At 52.4% G+C, this 19,506-nt stretch overlaps 7 protein-coding genes across 8 annotated transcripts; 2 read left to right on the top strand and 5 right to left on the bottom strand.

The window, feature by feature from the left end:
- Positions 1 to 127: 127 nt before the first annotated feature.
- On the bottom strand, positions 128 to 4,730 carry CAOG_00572 (ATPase). Its single transcript, XM_004365386.2, has 6 exons — positions 4,267 to 4,730; positions 3,643 to 4,064; positions 1,656 to 3,515; positions 1,292 to 1,375; positions 1,004 to 1,155; positions 128 to 877 (listed from the first exon to the last, which is right to left on the bottom strand). The coding sequence occupies exons 1-6, from the start codon at positions 4,676 to 4,678 to the stop codon at positions 283 to 285; spliced, it is 3,525 nt and encodes a 1,174-aa protein (XP_004365443.2). The 5' UTR covers positions 4,679 to 4,730; the 3' UTR covers positions 128 to 282.
- A 1,456-nt stretch (positions 4,731 to 6,186) lies between these two features.
- Positions 6,187 to 7,586, bottom strand: CAOG_00571 (hypothetical protein). The gene is made up of 7 exons (XM_004365385.2): positions 7,441 to 7,586; positions 7,203 to 7,352; positions 7,030 to 7,083; positions 6,861 to 6,914; positions 6,667 to 6,734; positions 6,481 to 6,593; positions 6,187 to 6,384 (listed from the first exon to the last, which is right to left on the bottom strand). The coding sequence occupies exons 1-7, from the start codon at positions 7,567 to 7,569 to the stop codon at positions 6,335 to 6,337; spliced, it is 618 nt and encodes a 205-aa protein (XP_004365442.1). The 5' UTR covers positions 7,570 to 7,586; the 3' UTR covers positions 6,187 to 6,334.
- A 93-nt stretch (positions 7,587 to 7,679) lies between these two features.
- CAOG_00570 (RER1 protein) lies at positions 7,680 to 8,910 on the top strand (the record flags this gene model as incomplete). The annotated part of the gene is made up of 4 exons (XM_004365384.1): positions 7,680 to 7,793; positions 8,082 to 8,186; positions 8,381 to 8,568; positions 8,694 to 8,910. The coding sequence occupies 4 exons, from the start codon at positions 7,680 to 7,682 to the stop codon at positions 8,908 to 8,910; spliced, it is 624 nt and encodes a 207-aa protein (XP_004365441.1).
- A 201-nt stretch (positions 8,911 to 9,111) lies between these two features.
- CAOG_00569 (cholinesterase) lies at positions 9,112 to 12,075 on the bottom strand. Its single transcript, XM_004365383.2, has 6 exons — positions 11,807 to 12,075; positions 11,207 to 11,303; positions 10,866 to 11,035; positions 9,951 to 10,736; positions 9,705 to 9,840; positions 9,112 to 9,560 (listed from the first exon to the last, which is right to left on the bottom strand). The coding sequence occupies exons 1-6, from the start codon at positions 12,062 to 12,064 to the stop codon at positions 9,283 to 9,285; spliced, it is 1,725 nt and encodes a 574-aa protein (XP_004365440.2). The 5' UTR covers positions 12,065 to 12,075; the 3' UTR covers positions 9,112 to 9,282.
- A 16-nt stretch (positions 12,076 to 12,091) lies between these two features.
- Positions 12,092 to 13,684, bottom strand: CAOG_00568 (hypothetical protein). Its single transcript, XM_004365382.2, has one exon. It carries the CDS (start codon positions 13,576 to 13,578, stop codon positions 12,265 to 12,267), a length of 1,314 nt encoding a protein of 437 aa, XP_004365439.1. The 5' UTR covers positions 13,579 to 13,684; the 3' UTR covers positions 12,092 to 12,264.
- Positions 13,685 to 13,902: 218 nt separating this feature from the next.
- Positions 13,903 to 15,788, bottom strand: CAOG_00567. 2 transcript variants are annotated; one of them, XM_011271643.1, is made up of 6 exons: positions 15,388 to 15,788; positions 15,193 to 15,259; positions 14,971 to 15,089; positions 14,699 to 14,869; positions 14,380 to 14,565; positions 13,903 to 14,300 (listed from the first exon to the last, which is right to left on the bottom strand). In XM_011271643.1, exons 1-6 carry the CDS (start codon positions 15,754 to 15,756, stop codon positions 14,295 to 14,297), a joined length of 918 nt encoding a protein of 305 aa, XP_011269945.1. In that variant the 5' UTR covers positions 15,757 to 15,788; the 3' UTR covers positions 13,903 to 14,294. The 2 variants fall into 2 exon arrangements, with proteins under 2 accessions (XP_011269945.1, XP_004365438.1); XM_004365381.2 differs by having other exon boundaries at positions 13,903 to 14,198.
- Positions 15,789 to 16,141: 353 nt separating this feature from the next.
- Positions 16,142 to 19,415, top strand: CAOG_00566 (phosphoglucomutase). The gene is made up of 13 exons (XM_004365380.2): positions 16,142 to 16,314; positions 16,458 to 16,543; positions 16,754 to 16,835; positions 16,930 to 17,093; positions 17,256 to 17,433; positions 17,540 to 17,632; positions 17,706 to 17,803; positions 17,892 to 17,952; positions 18,038 to 18,131; positions 18,235 to 18,395; positions 18,490 to 18,580; positions 18,720 to 19,029; positions 19,156 to 19,415. The coding sequence occupies exons 2-13, from the start codon at positions 16,526 to 16,528 to the stop codon at positions 19,243 to 19,245; spliced, it is 1,440 nt and encodes a 479-aa protein (XP_004365437.2). The 5' UTR covers positions 16,142 to 16,314; positions 16,458 to 16,525; the 3' UTR covers positions 19,246 to 19,415.
- The last annotated feature ends 91 nt before the right edge of the window (positions 19,416 to 19,506 follow it).

Below are 19,506 nucleotides of genomic sequence, written 5' to 3'. Positions count from 1 at the left end.
AACGCTTTCTTGGCTGAGCATGCGGATAGCATTATGGTGTCGAGAAGCAGTGAGATACTGTGCATGGAAAGCAAACATGTGCACTCAATCGAAACATTGGGTTCCGAAAGAGAGAGACAAAAAAAAAATAGCTTTCTTAAACTTGACAAACACACAAAAATGACAAAGCATCGCACAGAAGAATCGGACATGCACATCACCGCAAGAAACAGGAAAACAACCAAATTGTTCAAGACAAAGAATGCAAGAGTCAAAAATGGAGACTTGCTGAAGTCGGTCTTGTCACTCGCGAGCAGCAGGCTTCTTGATGCCCATGCCAGTGCCCTCGCCAATTGAGCAACGAGGACCTGGGGTGATCAGGTCGGCACCACCCGGCTCCTGGGAGAAGGCAAAGCCGTGGTGTGCTGGCTGGGGCGACGGCTTGGTGGGCTCCCGAACTCCGAGCTCGAGCGAGTCGGAGGATTTGCTGTCGCGGTTTTGACGGTCGCGTGTCGAATCCAGTTTCCGAATCTCGCGCACAATGTCAACAGGCGTTGGTCTGTACGTGATTTGGTAGTAGCGCATGGAAAGCAGTGGCAGGAAGATGGTCGCGACACCCAGGCCCAGGTAGAACCAGAATGCACCAGAGGCAATGATTCGGTACACGGCCCAGTAGTAGGCAATGACAGTCTCGCCAAACGCAGGGACGGAATACAGAATAAAGTAGAACGCCCAGATGGACAAGATGGATGCAATCACGAAAACGGCGTTCACAATCGTCCACGAATACGTGTTCAATCCAATTTCAAGGTTGACCACCAGCACGAGCACCGCGGCGACGCAAGTGCCGAGGAAGACGAGGTCGTTGTTGGTGCGGCCGCTGGGTGAGAGTTGATCGCTGCGACAAAGCAAAAACACGCAAAGCAAAAAACGCAAGCCAAACAAAAAAAAAATCAAGTCAGAAACTGGGACAGGGGGGGGGAATGAAGGACATGCGGAGCATATGCACAAGCGGAAATCTCACTAAAAGATGCCAAGAGCAAAGAAGAACAGCACGACCGAAGTCCAGATGCCCTTGGCCAACGACAGCCAAAACTTGGTCTTGTTGAACAAAAGATTGCGCTGACCGGGGATGTACAGTTGCGGGAATTTCAACGAAGTCTTATCGTCCACATCCTGCAAATCAACACGAGGAGGCAAAAGGGCACAAATTAGCGAGGCGGGAGATTAGCGAGGCGGTGGGGGGGGGGATTGGAAGGGGTGGATGACGAAAGAAAAAACATCAAACACACAAAAAAAAGTGAACACGTACCTGATCGAAAATGCCGACCATCAGCACTGGAAGCGAGGTGAAAATGACATTGTAGAAAGTAATCATCCAGGCATCGTACAAGGTCTGGGGAGGGCAAGGGGAAGGGGAACAAGTACATCGAGATCAGAACCATCAGCACTGGAAGCGAGGTGAAAATGACATTGTAGAAAGTAATCATCCAGGCATCGTACAAGGTCTGGGGAGGGCAAGGGGAAGGGGAACAAGTACATCGAGACCAGAAACAAGCAGGTTGAGAGCATGGCTCAGCAGCATCCGCACACACATACACACCCGAACGCCCATGGCAGAGCAACAACAACAACAACAACCACAATTTACAAAAACACACAACACAAAAACTTACCGTGGCAGAGAAGGCCGAAAAGAAGGCATACCAGAACTGGCAGAGAGTAAAGGCAAAGTTCTTGTAGAAAAAGTACGCCATGAACTTGCACATGCGCATGTACGACCAGCGACCGTGAACCAGGAGCAGGCGCTCGAGGAAGCGGAACTGCGCGAACGAGAAATCGGCGGCAAGGACGGCCTGGCGACCCTCCATGCCCGAAATACCAACACCAATGTGAGCAGCCTGGATCATGGACACGTCGTTGGCACCGTCACCAATAGCCAACGTCACGGCCTTCTTGTGCTCCTTGACCAGGGTCACGACGAGCGCCTTTTGCAGCGGCGAGACGCGGCAGCAAATCACCGCGCGACTCTTGGAAGCCACCTCGAGGAACTTGAGCTTGTTGTGCGGCTCGAGCGCGTGATGCAGCGAGTGGCCGTCAATGACAAGCGCCTTCGCGACGTCGGGGTTGACTTCGGCAACACGCTTGGCCTGCTCGAGGCTGGCAAGCGTGTCTTTTTCCTCCTTGCCGTTCACAATGCAAAGCTCCATGTCGGTGCGGAGCAGCTGGCACGAGAAACCAATGTTGATGGCCGTCTCCTGCTTGTCGCCCGTCAAGACCCAAATCTTGATGTCCGCGCGAGCAAGGTTGGCAATGGCTTCCGGGACACCCTCTTGCAGCTTGTCTTCAATGGCAGTAGCACCAATGAGCGTCAAATCGGTTTCAATGCGCTCGGCAACCGCGCCAATCCTGGCCTCGCGATCCGTCAGAGCGATGCTGGCCTCGTGGTGTTCCTTTTGCCAAGCCGTAAACTCTTCCTCGCCGAGATCGCGGTAAGCCAGGCAAAGCGTGCGCAGACCGTCGTTGGCAAAAACTTCGAGGTGCTGCGATGTCGTTGTCTTGAGATCCTCGCAGGAGTTGGGGCCAAGTCGAGCGTAAATGACAGAGTCGGCGCCCTTGCAGTACAGACGAAGCTTGCCGTTGGGCATGCGCACCACGATGGACATGCGCTTGCGGTCCGAGTTGAACTCGATGATGGTGAGGAGATCGTACGTTTCTTCCTGGCCGTGGATGGAGATGACCACCTGAGTCGGGGTGCGGCGCATAAAGACAAAGCCAAAGTTCTTGGCAGCCGACACAAGGGCAGCTTCGTCGGGGGATTGGGCCTTGTACTCCAGGCCGCCAGCCTCGGTTTCTTCGGGAACAACAGTGTGGCAAATAGCGAGCAGGCGGAAAAAGTCGGCAGCGCGAGGGTTGCCACCGCGGCATTCCTTAACGAGGCTTTCGTCGAAAAACTCAAAGTCCTGGTCGGCGAGCGCGTTCCAGCTAAAGTCCACCCTGGTCAGGGCACCGGCAGCAGAGGCGTTGCCGTCAGAGCGGGCGGCAGCACCAGCGTTGGCGGCAGTCAGGGCCTTGCCATAAGACACGCCGTCAATCGTGCACTTGAGGAAGCTCATGACGTTGCGAGTGAGGGTGCCCGTCTTGTCCGAGAAAATGTACTGGATCTGACCGAGCTCTTCGGTGAGCGTGGTCGAGCGAGCCGCAGCCGGGGTGTTGTTCTCCGGGAAGTACATGCCGCGATCCCAGTCAATCAGCCACGACTGGATGAGACGGATGATTTCGACGGACACGTACAGGGAAATGGGGACGAGTGTGTTGAGCAGAATGATGAACGAGAAAAAGTTCAAAACACCAATAACACCAGGGGTGCTCGTAAAAGTTTCCCACGGCAGATAGATGCGGAAATCGCCGCCATACAGCGTCGTCCAGATACCGCTACCAATCGCAGCAATCAAACACAGCGTTGCCAGGAAGCAGAAGATGGTAATGACCATGTTGTTCATCAGCTTGTCCATGTGGGTGCGCTTGAAGCGAGCCTGCAAAAGAGAGAGGGGTGTGGGGGATGTGAAGTGTGTGAGTGTGTGAGTCGCGAATGTGACAAGAGGGGGGGGGGAAGGAAACAAGCAAATAAACAAACAAACAAACAAAACACCGGCAACTTACACCACCGCTGTTTTGCATCAACTTGGTGTCGTGGCCAGCAAAGAGCACGAGGCCATGAATCCACTTGGTGTTGCGAACAACGCAGCCGCGAAGCAAAATCTTGTCGTTGTCGATCGGGAACTGCTTGTTCTTGTAGGTCAGGGCGCCATCAAAGCGATGCAAATTGTTGTTCGGGGGTTCGCAAAACACAACGCCGTCAAACTCGTTCAGGTGGTGCGTTTCGTCGAGATGGTTGGTGTCCGGAATAGCCTGGCGGATTTTGAGGTTGGTCTCGCCGTCGAGCTCGGCCGTCTCCACGTAGCAAATGCCATGCGGCTCGCTGGTCGACAACAGGAAGAGATCTGCCGCAACAAATTCACCGTCGTTCATGGCGATAATGTCGCCAACCACCACCTCGTGCCATTGGACATCAATCCACGCGTCTGTTGGGTTGGCGATAATGTCGCCAACCACCACCTCGTGCCATTGGACATCAATCCACGCGTCTGTTGGGTTGAGCAAGACGAGGGAGTGAGTGAGCGGGGGGGGGGAATGAACACACACACACACACACACACACACACACACACACACACACACACACACACAACTGATCAGGATTCAACGCTCAAACCCTCGACGTACTGTTACGAAGCACACGCGAAGGACGGGTGTTGACGCCGTGATCGCTCTTGTGGCGCTTGAAATCGTCAAAGCCATCCTTGACGGCAGTCACAGCAAGCACAAAGATCAGTGGGATGGCCGTGGTCACCCAGCTCAGCGCCGAAATGGCCGGGATCAGCTGGAGAATGAGCAGGAAGAGGAAATAGGCGTTGGCAACACGGCGGAATTGCTCAAACAGGTTGACGGGAATGAACGTGAGGATGGTGTACTTGGACGTCACAATGTGGTTGCCGACGTACGACTTGAAGGCGGCATTGTACCCCGGGTTGTTGGCAGCTACGCGGCGCTCCTTTTCGCTGCCATCCTCGTTCAGATGCGATCCGTCAGCCATTGGAGGGAGAAGAGCACGCGAGTCCGAAGCGGTGATCGACATTCGGTCTCGCTACAATTTGGGCGAGGAGGGGGAGAAACAAACAAAAAAAAAAAGGAATCAAATCTGTTTGTGGAAGCGCAAGCAACATGTGAGTGCGAAGATGCAATGATGTCGGCTTCATCGAGGTTGGAGAAGAGCAGAATGTCAGGCGGACAGTGACGTAGAATAATAAAAAGATTCCAAAACTTGAACAATCAAAAAAAAAAAAAAATCAACAGAAAAATCAAAAAAATCGGTTTTTTTTTTGGTTTTTTTCAGTTTCGCATGCTTTTGTTTTGCTCGACACAACAACGACGCTTGGCAATGACAGACGCCATTGCACATGCACGCCATTGATTCGCTCGGACACACACCCGCAGTTGCGTGCAGATGCTCCTTTCGCGCGACGCCGTCGGTTTGCCAAAATAAAACCACATCGATCTAAACTTGTTTCTTTTTTTTTTTTTCTTTTTTTTTTCTTTTTTTTTTTTTTGAAGTTCGCTGCAGTCAATTCGTATTGTTGTGCTCCGTTTTGTCCGATGCAGTCAGGCGAGCACGAGGCTGCTCCTGTGCATAGAATCACACAACACTGCCGCGGTTTGGCCAGCAGATGAAGCATACGCATCGCAGGGACGCACGAGCGAGAGAGACGCGCCAGAAACCGACAAACCGAAAAGCGAACCAAAAAGCACACAAAAAAACAAAAAAAAAAAAACCACAAAAATAATAGAATTGCTGGCTCCTGCAGACGATCAGAGCGCTGACACTGGGGAGTGTACAATCCGAGAGGGGGCAGCGATGCATCCAGTGATGAGATGGCCATGCCAGCAGAGCAAAGATGCTCTCGTTCACACAGGACGCGTGCCTTTTGTTTTGGCTCAATAATTTTTTTTTGTCAGTTTGTTGTGGAACCACCAGTCAATCAGACAAAACCGCGCTCCGTCGGGTTTGCACTCCCGCACGTCACATGCATCGTGGCAGTGGTTGCAATGCGCAAAATGAGCTAGAATGGGGTCGAGTCTCCGAGGTCCAGCGTCCAGCCGGCCGACGGGCAAAGAAAAAGAGCACAAAGAAAATTAAAAACTTACAAAAAAAAAAAAAAAAAAAAAAAGAAAGAAAAAAAGAAAGAAAGAAACAAAAAAAGACTGTCGATTATTTCGCCATCTTTGCTCGTCGTGAACGCGATCAGACGTTGGAATCGTGCAGCAAAAATCAATGTGTACGAGTCGTAAATATCATCAAGATTTATTATCGTCCTCAGAAACGGCGGTCGTTCGTGCACAAGATGGAATTTTATTGCGCGAAACTCCGGCGCCTTTTCGAATTGGCGATTGGGAGTGTGCAGTCCGTCAAGCGTGGCTGTTGCTGAGGATTTAGTGTACCCTGGTGCAATTGGATGTTTTTGGATGGTATGAACCCACGAACGCGCACCTTGTGCATAATTAGAGGTAAGTACAGGCAAGGAGGTAATGCTTCCAAAATACCAAGTAACAACAAGTGGCCGAAAAGTTTCGCCGAAAAACAGCGCGCGTCCTTGCACTACATTAGGAGTCAAAAACAGGATTCTGCCATGTTCCACTAGCAATAAAACCTCTGATTAAATGGAAAGCACACAGTCATGCAGGTCGAAAACATGGCAAAGCATCACAATTTCTGCGAGCCGGCTTGTGGCGCCGTTCAATAAAGCTTCAGACCGCCCGTCACCTTATCGATGGTAGCAACCGGACCTGATCTCGAAATAAAACAAAGCAAGTACACAGTGAGCATGCATCTGGACTGCGAATGCACCCTGTTCAATGTGTGGATTTTGGTCAATCTCGTACCAGGACCCACTGCAAGCACAGTTCGTGATCCTGCGGCAATTTGCGTACGTCCAGCGTCGCGAACAATGTAAGACACCAGACCGGCTTGGCGCGCCTTCCTCTGGAGTTCAAACCTGTTCATTGCGGCAAGTATGGAATCAGCCCGACACGAACAACTGGATCAATGCATAAAGCGAATCGACCTACAGCGAAGCTTCATCTGGCGTTTTCAGAACAACCTTGGCATGTGCTTGGCGCGACCATGCGCGAACGACCTGGCAGGTTGAATAGAAACAAAACAAAAGGCGCCAAAAACCAAAAGCAAAACACCTCCGGCTCAGCCATCGTGTTGCGCTCCTGAGGTCAACGTCAAAGAGACACCGTTTGGTCGGAGGTCTTACACGCGGGGCGTGATGGGTTGCCAGCTCCAGAGCGGCGATTGCCGCATGACAGCACTGCAATGAATGCACATGAAATTTTTGTTTGGTGAGCCCAGTTACTACCACGGAGACCGCAATCGTTTTCGTTCGTGTTGTCAACATCTCTAAGGTGTGCAGAACGCCGACTCACCTGTGCAGCAGCTTTGCCTTTGCCCATCTCGAGATCCGCTCGCACGACGAGCACCTACAGCATGAGCCGAGACATTTCGAGTTACATCATCATCATCAGCCACCGGTTTTCGAAAGCATGCTTCTCCCGGCCATGTTTTCAGTAACAAGAGCCAATGGGCCCCCGCATCTCACCATCTTTGTATCTTCCATCAATCCGACGCTGTTGATGTATGGCGGCAATGTCTCGGCGCTCGTGGCCGCCACCTGCTCGTCGTCTTCCTCGTCGTCGTCCTCCTCGTCGTCGTCCTCGTACTCGTCATCGTCATCATCGTCATTCTCGTTCTGCAGCAACGCCAAGTGAGACACACACACACATACAGAGAGCTTGAGCTCGTTGCATACACCCGTCTGAGCCAATCCGCTGCCTCACCTCGGCCTCCTTGGCCTTGTTCGCACGCGATCGAGCTTGAACATGCTGCAGCACGCTATGCGCCACCCATCCACCGACAAACGCCGTCACTGCGCACGCAATCGTCGTCGAATCCACCGATCCCAGCATACTGTATTTGCAATAGAACAAAGAGTGAATGAGATTCTGAGCCTCACTCTTCATTTTGATTTCTTCATTTATTATTATTCTTTCTTTCTTTTTTCCTCGAGTCAAGCATGATGAATGAAGAGCCATTGGGCGACAGCGCCGTGTCGTCGTCCTCGTCGTCGTCGGCCACGTCAAAGCAGCAGCTTCCGCCCGCCATCGAGCGCGTCTACGTGATTGCCAGCAGGGTGCGTGGGTGTTGATCTGAAACAAGCACACGCAAGACCAACGTCAACAGTGCGAGTCCTGCCGATGCGAGAAGGGAGAAGGGGGGGGGGAAATCAGATGAAAGCGGGAGATGGCTCTTGAAAAAAAAAAAAAAAAAAAAAAAAAAAAAAAAAAAAGCAGCCCCAATTCAACAAAGCGAGCGTTGCGTTGCAGTGGCTCGTGTGTCCAACCAAACTCACCTTCCGTTCTGTCACTCTTGGATGGCGGCAATGCCTTTTTGTGCCTTTTGCATGTTGTTTTGTTGACAGCGCTTGCAAAAGACGCTCGACGACTTGACCCCACACCTGCACGTTCGTTGGATTGGCACTGCGGCCGTCATGTCCCTGTACTTTCTGCGCATCTACTACATTCAGGTAAGACGCACCTCACCGCTGATCCATGGCGACAAGAAACGCGGGCGGAAGGCTGCGAAGCAACCAAACGCACACAGATCAATCCAGCAACCGATCTGACCTTGTCGCATATCGATCACCAACGAACTTACTTGTGATACACACACACACACACACACACACACACACACAAAACAATCTTCTGCTTGTCATAGGGCTTCCATATCATCACATACGCGCTCGGGATTTACATGCTCAATCTCTTCATTGCGTTTTTAACACCTCAAATCGACCCCGCGTTGGCCAACCTCGACGGAGCCGAGGACGATGGCCCCACTCTTCCCACCAGCAAGGATGAAGAGTTCCGTCCATTCATTCGTCGCCTGCCCGAATTCAAGTTCTGGTGCGTTGGTCATGGTTTTGTTTTTCTCTTCTTAATTTTTTTTTTTTTTGTTGTTGCTTTGGCTTGCCCCCGCGTTGATCGCGTTGCTAACTTTCGCCCTCCTGCTGGGGCTTCTGACTACACAGGTATGCAGTCACGCGCGCCATTCTCCTGGCCATCCTGTGCACCTTCTTTGGCTTTATGGACATTCCAGTATTCTGGCCCATTCTCGTCTTGTACTTTATCATCCTGTTCGGCGTGACCATGAAGCGACAGATCCGACACATGATCAAGTATCGTTACTTGCCATTTTCGCACGGCAAGCGAACATACAAGGGCAAGGACGAGCCTGCCAAGCATTAACAAAACAGGGCCATGTTTGTGTTTCGCCGCCTTCTTTTTGTTCCTGTCCGGTTTACCTGAGCATTGAACGTGTTTGATCTTGAAAGCACGAGGCTTCGGTATCCCTTCTCCCCCCGGCTCCCTCTTTTTCCTGTCCTTCGATCAGTTTGTGTGCGTGTGTGTGTGATGTGCCTTAAAGACTATGGTTCAAAACGTTATCTTGCAACAATCCATTTGCAACAACAGGCCCTCAGGTCGCAATCAACAACATCTATCCGTACATGCTCTAGAAAGAATAGATTTCATTCCGACAATTCGGCTTTGTCGTTGCCAGTTCAACACTTGGCTTTCAAACATTCAAAAAAACATAAAAACAAAAACCGGCCAGCATCTTTACACCTTGTAGCCGATCGAATCAAAGAATGCGCACGTCGATCCAAGAAGATCGTAGTCGACTTCGTTGGGGGTCTCGATGCGAAGGGTGGGTTGCGTGGTCGCGTTGAACGCAGGCCAGATGAGCGACTCCTTGCCGCTGGCGTTCGGGTCGCCATAGCGCGCAAAGGAGGTCCAGTAGTTGACCATGCTCGTGGCCATGCGATCTTCCTGAGGAGTGTACTGGAAGCCAGCGAGATTAGCAGAGTGGAAGACGTACGGCAGCTCAGCACCGTGGCCTGCACAAACAAAAGAAAAAAAAACCAAAAAACAAAAAAAAAAAAAAAAACCAAGTTCAAACCAAAACCAACAGGACCAACGTCAGAATGAGACACAATTCCACAATTAGGAAACAGCCGGCCAGTGATTCACGCGGTACGTACACGAAGCATTCGCGCAGAAAGTGTAGTTGGGGCCCCAGCCGTTGAACGACAAGGCATGATCGAAAATAAAGTGGTAGGTTGGGACGCTCTTGGACAAAGCCGCGGCAACATTGCGGTTGATGCAGACGAAGACGTACTACAAGTCCAACCCCCAAAAAACGTAACCAACAATCAACAAACCAACAAACAAACAGTCAGCACGCAGACGTGTGCAGCGAACGATGGCTCCACTGCAACCCCACTTACATCAGTCGCAAGAAGAGCGGTAATCGGGCGCTGATCCTCGCTGCCCTTGATCGGAGGGAACTGCTTGATGGTCTTGGGGCCGTCAAGTTGGAAAATGGCGTCAATCAGGCCTTCATAGTAGAGGGTGCTCATCGGCTTGGTGAAGGCCTGGTAAATAAAGATGACGGCTTCTTGGGCGGTGTCGCCGAGCATGATTGGGATGGGCGCAAATTCACCCTGTTGGATGGAGTCGAAGGGCTGACGGTACAGCTCAAAGTTGTCAATGACAGGGCCCCATTGGAGGAAGACCTCGAGGATGCGGTCATAGTTGACAATGTGCGACATGGCAGAGTTTTGCGCATTGAGCAGGTCGATGAGCGAGGCGGAGCGAATGCAGGCAATGTCCGAGGTGGACGAGCAGTTCAGGGCCTGGGCGAGGTGTGCACCGAGCTTGCGCGCCTCGTCAACCGTCTTGAGCGGGATGGTGAAGGGCTCGCTTTCAAGAATGGCGCGATGGAACAGACCCGCGCTGCGGACAGAGGTCATGTGAGCAATAGTGGAGATGGCGCCGGCAGACTGGCCAAAGAGCGTGACCGAGTTCGGGTCGCCGCCAAAAGCCGCAATGTTGTCGCGAATCCACTTGAGAGCGAGGCGCTGATCGCGGAAGCCAAACTGGCCGCCAACGTTCGTGCCGTCCTCGCCGACATAAAAGCCGAGGGCACCCAGGCGGTAGTTGATGTTGACCAGGACGACCGACGAAGTGTTGGTCATAAAGCCACCATCGTACAGCGGGCCGCCACCGGTTCCCTTCACAACCAAAGGGAAAAGCAAAACAACAAAACATGGAACAAACAAAACCAGCAAGGAGAGTTAGTTGGAATTTGCCTGTTTGCACGATCAGCATGTATTTGTTTTTTTTTGTTCCGTTCGTTTTACCTGGTAAAAGTTGCCACCGTGGATGAACATCATGACGGGCCACGGGCCAGGGAGGCCGTTCGAGCTGTTGAGACGCGGAGTGAAAACGTTGAGGAAGAGACAGTCTTCGCTGACGGTATCCGGGCAGGTGTGAGGGGGCAGGTCGCAGATCTGGGGGCAGCCCGGAGGATCTTGACGTTCCGAAAGTGGATGTCAGATCACAAACAAAAAAGTCAGCAATTTGGACGATTCTAAGACCTGAAAGCAGCAGCGCCAGTCGCAATAGCAGCGCCAGTAGCAGCAGCAGCAGCAGCACCAGCAGGAGTAGAATCAGACAACAAATGAAGCCGTTCGCGACATACCATTGTAGGCGTTGAGGACGGACGGGGACCACGGCTGGGCAGGGGTAGAGTCGACAAAGCGAGACGGCGGGGCTCCGTACGGAATACCGCGGAAGGCCTGAGCAATCAATCAACACCACAAGAGGTGAGTGTGGGGACCAAGCGACCCTTGACAACTCAGCAGAGTCGAGTGAGTCGAGTGAGTGAGTGAGGTTGCTGTTACAACAACAACAACGACAACAACAACAACAACAAATCATCTGTTTAAATGCAAGTCAAATGACATGCGGGGCTTTTTTTATGTTTTATGTTTTGGTTATCTTTTTTTTTTTTTTTTTTTTTTTTTTGAAAATGATCTGCTTTGGTTGATATTTTCCGCATCTTGCACTTTGTGCCGTCGGTGGACTGCCATGCACTTCACTGCCTGCTCTTCTTCCGCTTGTTGTACGATATCGACAGAAACCAGCAGTGATCTGCTCGGGAAAAAAAAAAAGAAAAAAAGAAAAATAAGGCCCGCGGGAAATTATGAACAAAACCGCTTTGTTGCGCCAGCCAGCGAGAGAGGGGCAAGGCTCGGAGCGCGTGCGAGAGGGGGGGGGGGAGAGGAGGTCCAGGCCATACACGATGAGTGTCAGAGACAACGCCGCTGATCACGCCGTTGGCAGTGGAGACGAGGGACTCGTCGGCACCAGGGGCAGCGTCCTTGGTGGGTTGAACGTATTCGTTGTGCTCGGCAAAGCGTGTCACTCGGGCAATGCTCCCACGCTGCTGGTTGAAGGGCAGGTGCTCGCCCTGATACGTGTGGAGCTTGGCAGGCATGGCGGAAACCGACGCAGCGGCCACCAGAAGCACCGTGGCAAGAGCCAGCCGACGCGTCATGACTGAAAAAAGTTGGACTGATTTTTTGTTTTGTTTTTTCAGATCGCTTTCTTCCAATACAGTAAAGATGCCAAAATCACAACATCACAATCTCAACAACTACTACAACCACAACATTAACAGCAGCAACAACAACAGCCAGAAGTCCTCGCTAAGGAATCAAGGAAATCCTAGAATCGATTTTTTGGTAGCTGCCTGCTTCATGACGAGACGGGGGATGGCGCACGCGCATGCCACGCACGGAAGACATGCAGCACGGTGGCGAGATGCGAGCGCCAGCCGGCGTGCGGGTCGGATCCGGCATCGTGGGAAGGGTCGGCCTTCAACAGCTCATCCGCTTCGGGGTTGCGGGTGTCGACGTCCTTGATGATGATGCCTTGGTGCTGCCACTCGGAATCGGACAGGAGCTGGGCGTCCCAGTCAATCTTAAAGACCCCGCTGGAGGTGAACGCTTTGACCACACGGAGATACTCTGGCGCGTGGACGTACTCTTTCAGCCGCTTGGACACTGGCAGAATCATCTCCTCGCCAATCCATCGCACCGACTGGCCCGTCTTGGCGACCTTGAGCGCGCCGCGCACGATGGCGTGCGCCACTTTGACCAAGCCCTTGTCGCGAACATCGTCGTGCAGATCGTGGACGAGCGTCCGGAAGACGCCCTCAAACTCGGGGTTGAGGAAGGAGTACGAGCGCGAGTAGAAGAGCGCGTTGTGAAAGTAGAGCGGGACATTGATGAGCCCGTCACGCTTGCTGCGCTCGGCCAGCTTGAGCATGAGCTGGTCAATCTGCTTGCCCAGGCCCAGTCCCGGCGCGTCCTGTCCGGGGAGCAGCGACTTGAGACTCTCGGCTGAAAACGACTTGTTTGGGTCCTGCATCCGCGCCCACTCGAGCACGATAATGTCCAAGTCGCTGAAGGCCGTCATGCTCCGGACAACAGCAACGCCCGGGCTGGTGGACGAATGGGCGCCGAACGTTTTGAAATTGTCGACCGCGCGGAGTCGTCGAAAGTACATTTCCGCCAGCAGCGGGGCGTGCGGCTGTCGGTTGGCCACCACGAACAGCTTGTGGACGAAAATGTCGCTCGTGTCGAGCTTGACGTGGAACTGAGGAAAGTTGCGCTCTCGCAATTGGGCCGCGATCTGGTCGTCCTCGAGAATGGCACAGATGGCTTGGCGCGTGTACTTGCCCAGCAGCAGACCGTCGCCGTGGTCGTCCAAGTTGTACTCGGCCTCCGGCAGCGCGGCGCGTTCGGCCTCGGTCAGCGTGCGGTGGCGCGAGTGGGACGGTCGGAGATCGTCCTCGGAAAAGTCGAGCGTGAACTGAGCAACGTCAATGCTCAAGCCCCACTTGAAAAAGTTGGGCAGAATGCCGCCCTTCTTGTGAAGAGGCGCGGGAGACGCAGACGCATGTGTCGCGGCGGCGGCGGCGGAGGCGGAGGGAGCGGAGCCCAGCGACATCGACGTAAGCGCGTCCGCAGTCAACCCCGCCTGCACAGACGACGACGCGGTTGCCATTGTGTTACTTCCCCTCGAAACCTGACTAACTGAAAAAGCAAGGAGCCTCTGAAAACAATCGAACGAGCGTGAACGCCAAACAGCGAAAAAAAAAAAGAAAAAAAAAAGAACGAAATGGGAGTGAGCGGCAATTCGCTGCGGTTTGCGACGTTTTTTCCGTTGGGAGGTGGACTTGGGCACCACTTGAATCACGCCACCCCATGCATCAAGAGGGTGAGGAGGTGATGAGTGTTGGTGGTGGAATGGTGGCGGAGGTGTTCCGAATGTCCGAATGTCATCACATCGGCAAGAGACATGTGGTCATGGAACACGCGAGACAAAAGGGTTTATCTGAAAAAGAATCGTGTACTCTAAATACAGGCAGCACGTTGTGCAAAACGCAATACCACACACACACACACACGCACACTGCTCGGGTTTGTGGTTTGTCGCTGCTCTTGGCACTTTGGCGGGATTGGGGGTTTTCAGCTGCTTTTCGTTTTCGATTTCTTGTGGGGCAGCACAGGGTCGTTTCGACCCGTGCAGCAGAAGGCGATACTGCCCACCAGCAAGAAGACAGCGCCGACGCCCACAAGTAGGTGACGAAGCTCCCACGAAGAAAGCGTTCCAATCAGGACGGTCTGTCGTTGACGAGAAGAAACATTGAAGCGGGTTGGTTGTTTTGATTGTCGGAGCAGTGCAAGGAAAGATGAAGCATCAGGGCAAGGTCAATCGTGTTACAGCTGCAAGTGAGTGAGAGACAAATTTCACGCGAACGCTCGACCTTGTCGTGAACTGCTCCAATCAAAAACACCCACTTACCTCTTCGTGCTTGAGCTTGGAAAAGTCCAAATGCTTGACACGCTTGTCCTGCTTATCGAGGAGCCACGCGTCAGCCAGACGAACGACCTGTTCGGACGGGCTCTCTCGCGCAATAACTTCGTAGCGCAACGGGTGAACACCATTGCGAACGCTCAAGGTCAGGTTGATGTCAAACTCGGTCTCGCGCTAGAGGGAGCCCCCCGAAATTCAAATAAAAAAAACAAAACAACGCGTGTGGGAGGTCGAATGAGCTATTCGGATGTGCTGATCATGTCACCGCCCGAACCGTGGTGCATTGCTGTAGGCAAAACGTCGTTACCTGTCCTTGCATGTTATGGACAAAGCCTTCGAGTTTGCCCTTGCCTTGCTCGGCACGCACAATCAGCTGCCAGATTTGCTCAGATAGGGTCTTGAGGGCATGCAGTTTGGGATTTTCCGTCGCAAGCTTGGAAACGTCAACGGTGCCGTGCTCTTCCTGCCCACCCTCTTGCTGCTCTCACGCCAGCACCGGAAACAAAAACAAAAACACGAAAAAGACTATTGATCAGCCCACTGACACGCAATAGCAAGCTTAACAAGGGGTGTGGCTACCTGAACGACTTTCAGCCGGTCTTCTTGGAGCATCATCAGCCGACCGAATTGTGCCTGAGTCAGCACATCCTCAAGAGCATACGACTTTCCTTCCACATTCATCGACACTTCCGAGATGCCTGCGCGCGACGAGCACAACAAAGCAAAAGCAAGAATAGTCTAGGGCTGTGAGCGCAATCAGTACAACCCAGCAACGAGCAACTGCTCTCCCGCTATGCGTACCGTGTTGGAAGATCTGATCTGCAAGCTCCGGGAGAGTTAGACTCTTTGGGACTTTTTTGACAAACACCTGCGATTCCATCCAAATCTCCAAAATGAGCAAAAAGCGTCAAGCACATTAAAATTCTCAGACTTCAGCAGCGTTCCCTCTCATTCTTCAGCGACGCAGCCGCTTTCTTTTTTTTTGTTGCTTCGTACACTATGGCGTTCGACATCAATGGTCTTTCGGATCTCCTCCAGCTCCTGCTCCTGCTTGTCGGTGAGCTTTGGCGCGTCTGGGTCGTCTTTCGCGGCGTCTGCGTTGCCGTCCTTGAGTTTGCTGCGTATGGCATCGAGCGTCTGACGACGTGAGAGCTTGCGCGCCTTGTCGAGGGTTTGCTGCAGCTCGTTGATCTTGCCCAAGCCACCCTCAGGCAGCAAGTCGGCCGGGTTGGCTGGCGCAGCAGCGTCAGGCTTGGGTGGCGCCTTCCGCATAGGTTGCGGTCGTGGCTTGCTGACTGTTTCTGCCGCGCACATGGCGAACGCAGCGACGACGAGCGCAGCCACCAGCACCGAACGCAGCTTCATTGGGGAGTGATGGGGGGGGGGGGGAAGGAAACGAGAGGAAAACAAAAAAAAAAAAAAAAAAAAAAAAGGAAAAAAAAAAAAAAAAAAAAGGACGAGTGAATCAGCAGCGCTCTAAGCTCCACAGCAGCTCAAATGGCACTCGATATCTCGCTGCCATTCGCAATCAATGTTGGGTGAGACGAACGAGCGCTATTGTTTAGCTCGCAGTGCTTGATCCATCGACAGTAGATCTATTCATTTCAGTGTTTTGATTCACACTTTGGTCGCTTTTCGCTCAAATCCCCCAGCATCACCAATCCACCGTGGACACCATTGCGTTCCAGTGCGTTTGTTTGTGAGAGGTCAAAGCATCTCCGTTGCTCTGCTTCTCAGTCGTACTTTTTGTTTTCCCCGTTTCAATGTCGCTCAAGATCAACCGCGTCACAACGCACCCGTTCGACGGCCAGAAACCAGGCACTTCCGGTCTGCGCAAGCGCGTCACCGTCTTCCAGCAGCCAGGCTACACTGAGAACTTTGTCCAGGCCACGTTCGACGCCGTCACGCTCAATGTTCTGCGCGGTGAGTGGACAAGACTGGGCGCACGAAGCCGTTTCTGCTCAGTGGCGAGTCTGGGTCACGAATGAACGCCTCTGCTTCTATTGCTCACCTCCACGTCGTTTTGCTCTGCGTTTGACAACTCGCTCTTGCTCTCACACTCACAGGCAAGAAGCTCGTGATTGGCGGCGACGGTCGGTTTCTTGTGCCCGAGGTTGTCCAGATCATCATCAAGATGGCCGCAGCGAACGAGGTGCGATCCAACCCAAAAAAAAAAAAAAAAAAAAAAAAAAAAACCAATCGAAAACTTCGGTTTGAACTTTCAGCCTTTTGCGACACTCCATGAACTGCGGTAGCAAACGGTCGCATTGCGTAGTAGTAGTACCAGGAAGGGAGAAAAAACCCCCTCCTTTTTGTTTTCGACTAATTGCCCGTTGTCGCCAATTGGATTTTCTGCGCGCAGATTGGTCGCGTTATTGTTGGCACGAACGGCATTCTGTCAACTCCGGCAGTGTCGAATCTGGTTCGCGCCAGAAAGGCGCAAGGTCAGTGCATCATCACAGTCGATGGCTTTGCTGCCTTGAGATATCCAGTGCTGCGAATTTGCGCTCGATTCCGCATATGGCTGTCCTGAATTAGGCGCCATCATTCTGACCGCCAGCCACAACCCCGGTGGCCCCGAGGGCGACTTTGGCATCAAGTATAACGTTGAAAACGGCGGCCCTGCTCCGGAGGGCGTCACCAACCTCATCTACGAGTGCAGCAAGAAAATTCAGTCGTACTCGATCGCCGACATCCCGAACGTAAGGGCCAACCTGCAGCGCCTTGCACCAACCCCAACCCTTCCCCGTTAGCCAAACACTGTATTGTAGCTGTTCGAAGGCGAGGTTTGATTGCGTCTACTGTTCCGCATGTCTCACCTGGCGCTTCCCCCCCCCCATCTTCTTGTTCTCTCTGTCGCCCAGGTTGATCTTTCAAAACCCGCCGAACACTCGTTTGGCTCTGGATTTGCAGTCGAGGTGGTCGATTCGGTGGACGAATACGTGACATGCATGAAGTCGCTCTTTGACTTTGCCGCTCTTCGTGCCTACTGCTCTGATCCTGCCAACAAGTTTTCCATGTTGGTCGACTGCATGCATGGTGGTAAGGTCCCCTTGTCGTCAGCCCAATTGCGCAATTCATTTGAGTTTTGACGTTGCCAAATTGCACTTTTTTCCTTTTTTTTTTTTTTTTTTTTGGTATCGCACAGTGACTGGACCTTATGCGACCCGCATCTTTGTCAACGAGCTTGGCAACGCGAGCAACAGTGTCATGAACAACATTCCTCTTCCTGACTTTGGCGGTTTGTACCATTGGCCTTGTTTGTGCGTTGGTCTGGCGGCTCCTGCTCAATAGAACTTGCCGCGTTTGTGTAGGTGGCCACCCCGATCCCAACCTCACTTATGCGGCTGCCCTCGTGGAGAAAATGAAGAACAGCGAGCACACCTTTGGCGCTGCGTCCGATGGAGATGGTGTATGTCGCGCGCAAGTGAACAATGAGCGCACGTTCATTGGAAGCTCACCGTAGCATGCATTTTTTTTTCGTTTTTTGGCCATGCAAGGATCGCAACATGATTTTGGGCAAAAAAGGATTCTTTGTCACGCCGTCGGATTCTGTGGCTGGTAATGCTGGGCTTTTCGTTTGCTTGTTTTGAAGTGACGACTGTACAGGCGTTTCTACAGAGTTCTCACCTGGACCCCATCACAGTCATCGCCGCCAACTTTGCGCACATTCCGTACTTCAAACAATCGGGGCTGAAAGGCCTTGCCCGCAGCATGCCAACCAGCGCCGCTCTCGACCGGTAAGGGTGCATGTCCTGCTTTTCCAATGCCCTTGCCCTTGACGCAACCCATCGATATTGCGACTGATCTGTGGGTTTTTTTTCCACATCATCACCCGAGCAGTGTGGCTGCAAAGTTGAATGTCGAGTTCTTCGAAGTCCCAACTGGCTGGAAGTTCTTTGGCAACTTGATGGACGCCTCTCGGCTTTCGATTTGCGGCGAGGAGAGCTTTGGCACGGGCTCTGATCACATTCGCGAAAAGGATGGCATCTGGGCAATGCTTTGTAATTCAACTTTCAGCTCCTTGCTGGCTTGTTGGGGTTGGGTCGAGTCTTGTTCTTACGCCACTTGGTCTTGAGGGCTCCCTTCGCAATCTAGGCTGGCTTTCAATCATGGCCGCAACGAATTCATCCGTCGAAGATGTTTTGATCAAGCACTGGACGACGTTTGGCCGCAACTACTTTTCACGGTACCGCCCACAATTTGGTTTTGTGTGTCAGGGTTGTGTCTGCTGTGACACGACTCACTCACCGAAACTACATGCTTGTCTATTTTTTTTTCTTGTTTTTGTGGTATTCTCTTTGATTTTTTTTCCCCGTCGGACCCAGCTATGACTATGAAGAAGTCGACTCCGACAAGGCCAATAGCATGGTTGCGCATCTGCAGCAGTTTGTCGCAAACCCCGCTCTGCTTGTCGGCAAACAGTTTGGTCGTTTCACGGTCGCGTCGGTCGACGACTTTGCGTACACGGATCCTGTCGATCACAGCGTCTCGCTGCACCAGGGTATTCGCATTATCTTTGCTGACGGTTCTCGCATCATTTACCGCCTGAGCGGCACTGGCAGCAGCGGCGCAACCATCCGCGTTTACATTGATAGCTTTGAGACGGATTCTGCCAAACTTACCATGGATGCTCAGGTACAAAAAACATGGCGACGTTTGGCAAGCGCGCGCACAGGCCGGAGGAGGAGGAGGAGGGGGAGGTTGTTCTTGTTTTGGGTTTCGGCAACTCATCAAACTTGCACTCGGAAATTGTGCATGTAGGTTGCTCTCAAGCCCCTCATCGAAACTGCGCTCGAGCTTTCCAAACTGACCGAGTTCACTGGTCGCAAAGAGCCTACTGTCATTACATGAGGCGCAGACCAGAAGTTGTGTGTGTGTGCTCGATTGTCGGAGATTGTCGATTGTTGTCGATCTCTTCTTGTTGTCGATTGTATCTGAACACGCCTCTTTTTTTTTTTTTTCGACTTCAAGCTTTATGCACGAGTCGCTTGGCCTTCAATTATGAGTTTGATTGAAACCGCTTGGAAAGCTGTCGTATTAGAGTATGACTTTATGTCGGATATATCTAACGACAACCATCCAGGTCTTGAGGAGATAAAACACACATCAAGG

Source organism: Capsaspora owczarzaki (assembly GCF_000151315.2).
Source record: "Capsaspora owczarzaki ATCC 30864 unplaced genomic scaffold supercont2.1, whole genome shotgun sequence".
NCBI classification, from domain to species: domain Eukaryota; class Filasterea; order Ministeriida; family Capsasporidae; genus Capsaspora; species Capsaspora owczarzaki.
Note: the sequence above shows the minus strand (reverse complement) of the source record. Positions and strands in the feature narration are given on the sequence as shown.